The sequence below is a fragment of the Gouania willdenowi genome, chromosome 3, assembly GCF_900634775.1.
Source record: "Gouania willdenowi chromosome 3, fGouWil2.1, whole genome shotgun sequence".
Classification (NCBI taxonomy): domain Eukaryota; kingdom Metazoa; phylum Chordata; class Actinopteri; order Blenniiformes; family Gobiesocidae; genus Gouania; species Gouania willdenowi.
Genome location: NC_041046.1, coordinates 39,842,741 through 39,849,840, shown reverse-complemented (window position 1 = coordinate 39,849,840; position 7,100 = coordinate 39,842,741). Strand labels below are relative to the sequence as shown.

At 37.6% G+C, this 7,100-nt stretch overlaps 1 protein-coding gene across 13 annotated transcripts in view; it reads right to left on the bottom strand.

The window, feature by feature from the left end:
* Positions 1 to 1,548: 1,548 nt before the first annotated feature.
* The window catches only part of LOC114480571 (C-myc promoter-binding protein-like), a 105,325-nt gene continuing 99,773 nt past the window's right edge, over positions 1,549 to 7,100 (bottom strand). For 12 of the 13 annotated variants that reach the window (XM_028474827.1, XM_028474885.1, XM_028474901.1 and 9 more), the window contains 2 exons: positions 6,571 to 6,635; positions 3,021 to 3,757 (listed from right to left, as the gene is read on the bottom strand). In XM_028474827.1, the coding sequence (XP_028330628.1) occupies positions 3,621 to 3,757; positions 6,571 to 6,635 (202 nt within the window). In that variant the 3' untranslated portion in view covers positions 3,021 to 3,620. Of the gene's footprint in view, positions 1,684 to 3,020; positions 3,758 to 6,570; positions 6,636 to 7,100 lie in introns of those variants that run through there. The other variant, XM_028474877.1, reaches the window with a different exon arrangement.

Genomic DNA, 7,100 nt, shown 5'->3' with positions numbered 1-7,100 from the left:
ATCCCACACACGGGGGAGCAGGGAGGGGAGGGGCCATTTTTACAAGCACGAATCAGTTTTGGTACAGAAGTCTCGCGAAATGTGTTGCAAAACTCAAGCAGAGCAGATTCACACAAGAAAAGTAGTTTGTGCATCTGTAGAGGCAGATTGGAGAAGTTGTAAAGTTGTGGTTGTAAACGATCATTTACGCTAGTAATTAAAAAAACGTGAATAAATGTTAGATTACAAGTTTTCAGCTGTAATTTTGTGTAAATATCAGTCTATAAATGTTTTCTCATCATTTGTGACGTGAAATTTATTTCACGTGTGGATTTTTTACACACAAGCTCACATCACATTCTGCTTTATAAACACGAGACAGAGCGTGGGGGCGTTGCGTTCACCGGTACATACATAGACTGTAGAAAATACATGCATAGCACTGCACGAAGGACGCTTAAATGCTCACCATCGTGCGCGTGTTTGTTTACATGTCAATCACGGCAGAGAGCTTCCTGGAGGTGCGGCTTCGCCTGTTTAGTGCCTCGTCAAATTCGTCTTTAAAGTGGGAACGCGTCATCAAATTGGAGTGAGGTGTTTGGGCTCATCCTGCAGTAAGAAAGGAGCTAATCACCCTCTAACTAACGATTGAGGGAATCAATGAAAAAACACTTTGGGCATGTGTATGAAGCCCTAATAGCACTTTATGATGTTTAAAGCACAGAATAAGTTGATTTAGCGTAACATGGGCCCTTTAAAAATGTACTTTGATCAAAGTAAATTTCCTGAAAATAGTTGTCTGAATAAATGAATCAACAATGAAGACAAAATGAACTCGCGTGAATTAAAAAAGAATGAATAGGATTTTTCTAGCCAGCAAACGTAATTTAATCTGAACTTTGAGAGTAGGAGTGAATCATTTATTTACCTGTGTATTCACAGCAGATTGTTTTACAGTATTTACAGGACAGGAAAGGTTGGGTCGTCACATTCCAACTAAAAGCCACAAACACTTTATTTGAAGTTTTATACATAAGGCTGACATAACGCTGTCATTAGCATGAATAAGGTGTCATGAAGGCTGTCATTAAGTGTCGTTCGCTAAATTATGACATCTTTGGAGCAATGTTGGCTGTTTCTGGGTTAGGTGGAGGGGTCCAGTGGGGTTAGAGGATAGGCTTATGGGTTAAGGTTAGGGGTAACAAACGACACTTAATGACAGCCTTCATGACACCTTATACATGCTAATGACAGGTGTCATGTCATAACGACAGCGTAATGTCAGCCTTTATGTATAAAACGTCAAAGCATTACCGTTGAATTTAAACTGAAGTTTTGTCTCATCTGAAGTGTCATCCATCTGAAAGGCAGATCAGGTAAAATAAAAAGACAAAAAGGTTCAAAAAGACATTTTCAATCAGGAAACCCACGATCACATGACTTAGTGTACATGAATTTATTTTTACAATAATTTACAGTTCAACAGTCCGACAGTCTGACTTCTGCAGGTAAACAGTACAAATCATGACAAGTTTAAAATGCACATCACCAACAGTCTGATAAACTTTTCCTCTGTACAGATTCATTTTATTTAACAGAAATCAAAGTGCAACTTCCTGTTTTGGCTTCTTTTCACATTAAAACCCCTCGGCTGACACTCATCAGACTGTTCCAAAGCCCTCCGTCAACTGCCGTGTTGTTATTCTGCAGAAAAACCAAAGATCAGGAAAAGTTCCTGAAGGAGGAAAAGGATGAGGTTCTGTCTGGACTTTATCGAGTGGTTCGTTTTTCTTTTCTCTTCATTTTTTTTTTACACAATTAACAATTTAACACAGTTATAAACACAAATACAGCACAAAATAAAAGCCTTTAAAAGACGCGTTACACAGGAAGCAGCTGTGGCTCAAACAAACGACTGGATCAGAGGTGTGTGTGTGTGTCATATTTCCCATCATTCTACAGCAGGTCCTGGAGAGCTCATGTTCTACAAGTTTAAAATTTCTCCCTGAATCTAACGCTGGTGTCATCGTGCAGCTCTCGACAAAGTCTGATGAACTACATGCCTTTAGAATACAGCCTGACCAAAAATTTTAACAGATAAATAGATAAATGCATGGAAATATAGCATTTCCTGATATCTGCTGGAAGTGTGTGTGTGTGTGTGTGTGTGGTCGGTCTTTCAGTCTAAAAATAACTAATCGTACCAGGTTGTATAAACGTACTTTTATGAGGTCAAATCTTCATTTTCTCTCAATTTATTATTTTATTTCCAAAAACCTTAATTAGATATTTCTAATTTCTGCTGCAGAGATAGGGTTGTGACCCCATGTGGGGTCGCCTGAAATACAATAGGCTCGCCTTTAGTAATTGGTATAAAGGAAATAAAAAAAATACTGATTAAAAGTATATTTTAAAATGTTTAATTAATAATCTTTTTCAAAATAAAACAACACACGATATTAAACAACTGCTTTCTCAAAAGTAAATCTGGTTAAAACTAAAATGCGGTTTAAAGAAAAGAACAAAATTTCTGAGCTGGCGTATTTTGTGAAAAAATGCTTTGGGGGGGTCACCAGAAATTAGAGATATTGATCCAAAAAAGGTGGCAACAGAATAATCTGTGACCGTGTTAACCTAAACATACACTTACTGTACTTTGTTTTCTAATCTAGAGAATGAGGGAAGTAGCACAAAAACAGGCTAATATGATATAAAGTGCTTGATATTGCAAAGTCGGCCTTTTTTTTTTTTTTAACTCAAAAAGATCATCAAAAAACCGGATCTCTGCACATGTGGAACAAATCCAACAGATGTTCATGCTGCACTAAAACAGGTCTACTCATGGTCATAGGCTCATCATGTTATGGATGCTAGGGTGTACCGATCTGATATTGATATCGGATATTGGTTTGATATCAGCCTGATAACAAATATCGGATTCAAATTTCCAAATTTCTTCAAATTCATTTTATATTTATTTTATTCAAATGTAGAATACTGTAGATTATGTTGAAGGTTAAAATGTATGTAACCAATTGGTTAATAATAAATGGGTCAGTTTATCACGTTCCTACTGTTGCTGACTATTGTTCTCTGAGTAACATCACTTGATTGAGCCTTTTGTAACATTCCACACAACAAAATAAGTAATAAAATTATGCATGATTCGTGGTGATATAGGATCAATATCCGCCGATAACACAAAGTTGTATCGGGACATCCCTAATGGATGCTTTTGCAGCATCATATTCCATAAGCTGAATATTAAGTATTCAAATACCACCAAAAGGTCGTCAAAAGTGAAATGAGCTCAGTTTGCAACAGGGAGACGAGAAACACACAGAAAACACACAGAAACACACAAACACAACAGGGAAAAAAGACAACTGTTGTATAAATAGATTAAGTTAAAATATTGCTAAAATGACTCTGTAAATGTGTGGTATACAATATAAATGTTGCATTTTAAAAACCCTCTTAGTTACTGGTGGATTTCCACAGTGCGGTGCAGAATGAAGTGGTGTTCATGAACACCGTGTTGTGTTCGAGTCCCTCGTGCTACGTCTACGTTACCACCCCTCACCCACAGTTTATTCTCCTGACCAGTTTCCTGAGCTGCTCCTGAAAGCTTCGACCAGCGCTCACAGGTAAGGCTCCCCAAACGTCCGACGGCACTCCATCACTCCCGTGCTGGGAGGACGGTCACAGTTGTGAGTCAGCTTCACCAGGCTGGGAGTGAGGCGGTCGTACGCCAGCTTGTACTCGCGATCAAAAGCGTCTGTGCGGAAAGAGAAAAAAAAAAAAAAGAGTTATTTTAATTCCAGTAAGTTCATCAGAAAATGCTTTGATGCATTCTTTATGAGGGAATTTATAGGGATGCATCAAAGCATATCACCTCTGAGGAAGACTGGCAGTTGACAGTAGAAACATGTCAGGAGATAAAATTTCCTGGAAAAACCTTGTCTGAATAAACAAAACCTTAACATATAGAAGAAAACAGATGGAAATGTCTTAAAGCTGAACATTTTAAGTGGCACAAAAATATGAATCAGTTTTTTAGAGAAAGGACATTGTAATACACAATATATATGTATTAGGGATGTCTGATATTCACTTTTTAGATGCCGATACAGACCAACCAATGCTGATGAATGTAGACCTTCCTTCCCAATCAAATGTAATGTCACATCATGGATCTTCAGTCGAGGCATTGTGTTATTGATTATTATCAGAAGAAAACCCAATCTACACGTAGAATAGAAACCATAAGTGAACATGGATGAGTGGTTGTGAAGCTGAATTAATTTGTAAGTCTAATTTGATTATTGTACGTAGGGCTTTTGATAATTTATAGATAATGATGTATTTACTGTAGGTGTACATTTTATTGTGTAATGTTTTGTGACCCCTGTGTGACCCTAGCCCGTGAGACTACGGATGGAAATTCGCCTTTGGCAACAATCCAGCGTGTTTACATGCATGCATTCCATGTTTGTCCATTAACATGCACTGTACCAATCAATAAAAAAAATGTATTAATCCCTAGAAGGGAAATTCACTTCTGTAGGAACATAATAATACAAGAACAGACAGTAGAAACTAAAATAAATATTTACATAAATAATAGTGCATCTAAAAAATTTGAAGAAAAAAAACAACAATAAACTAAACAGAAACAATCAACAATAAAGAAATAAAGCCTTTAAGTCTTCCAAAACCAACAGTTCTGTATATTATTAGTTATATAAATTCCATTTATGCTTCTATTTTTCCACTGACCCATTTTCAGTTGACTACGTTTATGAATTTGACATAAGATGGTTAAACACACACCTGTAGCTACGAGTCAGTGTCACAAAATATCCGTAAAACGCCCCTACATCACTCATTAACGACTGTTTAAATGTACATAGAATTGACATCATTTTGGAGTCAATTGTTAACAGTTGAGAAATTTTAAAAATGTATATTAATTTTGTAATCATTTTTGCCTAATAAACAAACGGACCACTAGGGGTCATTCGAGGACCATCAGTGGTACGCAGACCACTGATTGAGAAAGTCTGAGCTAATAACCAAATGATAGATGCTAGTGATGTGCCAACATGGATTTTTTACTTCCATTAAGAAAACCAATTATTTTAAACTTCTATAGCTGGTAATCGATTAAAAATGAGAATTATTTTTTTCTTTGACTTTTGAATTTAAATACAAATGAAGACGTAAATCTTTCACTGACAAAGATTTATTATCATTATTATTATTATTATTATTATACATCAATGTCATATAGTGCTTTTCTGGCACTTTACAATGAAGGGAGCAGTGTTAGGGTTCAGTGCCTTGCTCAAAGGTACCTCGGCAGTGCTCGAGACATGCCTTGGCACCTCTCCAGCTACCAGAACAACTTCTGTTTTTTTGGTCCTTACCGGGACTTGAACCGACAACCCTCTGGTTCCCAATCCATGTCCCTACGGACTGAGTTTGATCTGTAACTAAATATTCCATTAAGGTACATTTGGCATGTAACTGTTTACCTGAGTAATGTTTTTAAAGCTGAAAAACGTCTCCATCTTGAACAGAATTTGATTTTTTGACAGTTTGTGCAGAGGCTGTTTCATATTTTTTTGTTGTCATTTTTAGCGCATCTTTTCAGATGAGGGATGATCTACCAGTCCCACACGCTTTGGTTAGCTTAGCACGTAGCAGTGCTGGCTGAACAAGGGGCCAAGGGTAAGGGGTGGGGCTGTGTTATCAGTCAAATCACTGGTTTAAATTGTATAATGGGGCTGATAAAATAAAATGAAGGAAGGAAACATTATTGGGCTGATAAATATGATGTATTCCTAACAGACTCTGGGGCTAAGATCTGAAATAAAGGGTGGTAAACCAGTTGCTTCCCTAAATCCTTTAGTGACACAGTTTCCTCACCTGCTGCGTGGAATTCACTAAGATTGCAGCAATGATTAGTGCACGAGCAGAACTGGTGCAGACCGTCCTTATTTAAATGAGCGTTTTGTACGTGATGTGTTAAACATGGAGGGTGAACATGAGTGTGTAGAAGCGGAAATAAAAATGTGAAGCAGCAGAATTGGAGGTGTTAGTAAAGTAAACGAATAAAAAATAGATGTATTACAGCAGATAGATGGATAGATATTCTTTATTCATCCCGCAGTGGAGAATTGTGCATGGATGCGACTGTGAGAGACGGATGGGTGCATGTCCGCGGCAGATCGCCTGCGTGTGAGACAGAAATTTTCTGGTACTAAACAATCACCGCAAACAGTACCAGATTTCATGAATCGCATTGTTCCCCTTGCCTAAATGTATTTGCATTTCCTCCTCCCATGTTTTTGCTCCCCCTGGGAGATCCACCTACTATGCATATTCATTAGGGGGAAACGCGTTAAATGGAGTGAGGGTGCATTAGAAAGCGCAGCGGCTGCGCACTCCTGATTCCCTGGGATTTGTACTCCTCATTAGCGCTTGGAGTGACGTTTGCACACATTTTAATACCACTAAACCTTTAGTGAATCCGCCCGTATATTAATAACATCATATAAAACCTTTCAGTATAAAAGACAGACTTACCGATATCGATGTTGTCTTTACCCAGAGCCACCAGAGAGAGGAAGAGGATGTCCCTGTACAAACTCCTGGGGAGAAGAGTCAAGGTCAGACAAAGGTCAATGCTTCACGATTCTAATCTAAATCTACACTTTGAGGAGAAACAATAACACCATATGGAAAAGTGAAAACAGTTTAAGGTATTTTTTTATTACCTTAGCTGAGTTGTTAACGAAACTTTAAATTGGATTATAGAAAACAGTAACACACACAATCGTATGTTTTTCTGTGAGCACTACTGACCTTTGCTTTGGAAAAATAATTAGTTAAAGTGCTGATGTGACCAGTTTTAGCTCTAATCTATTAAGAGCAGGAAGAGGATCGTGTTCAAAGAACACTGTTCAAGAAAGTGCTGTTTCAAGAAAGTGAAACAGCAGCACAGACAGCTCACTCCTCCTTCGCATAAACCAGTGGTTCCCAAACATTTTTGGGTCATGACCCCATTTTGATATCAAAAATTTCTGGTGACCCCAAAGACAGTTTTTTTCTTCTAA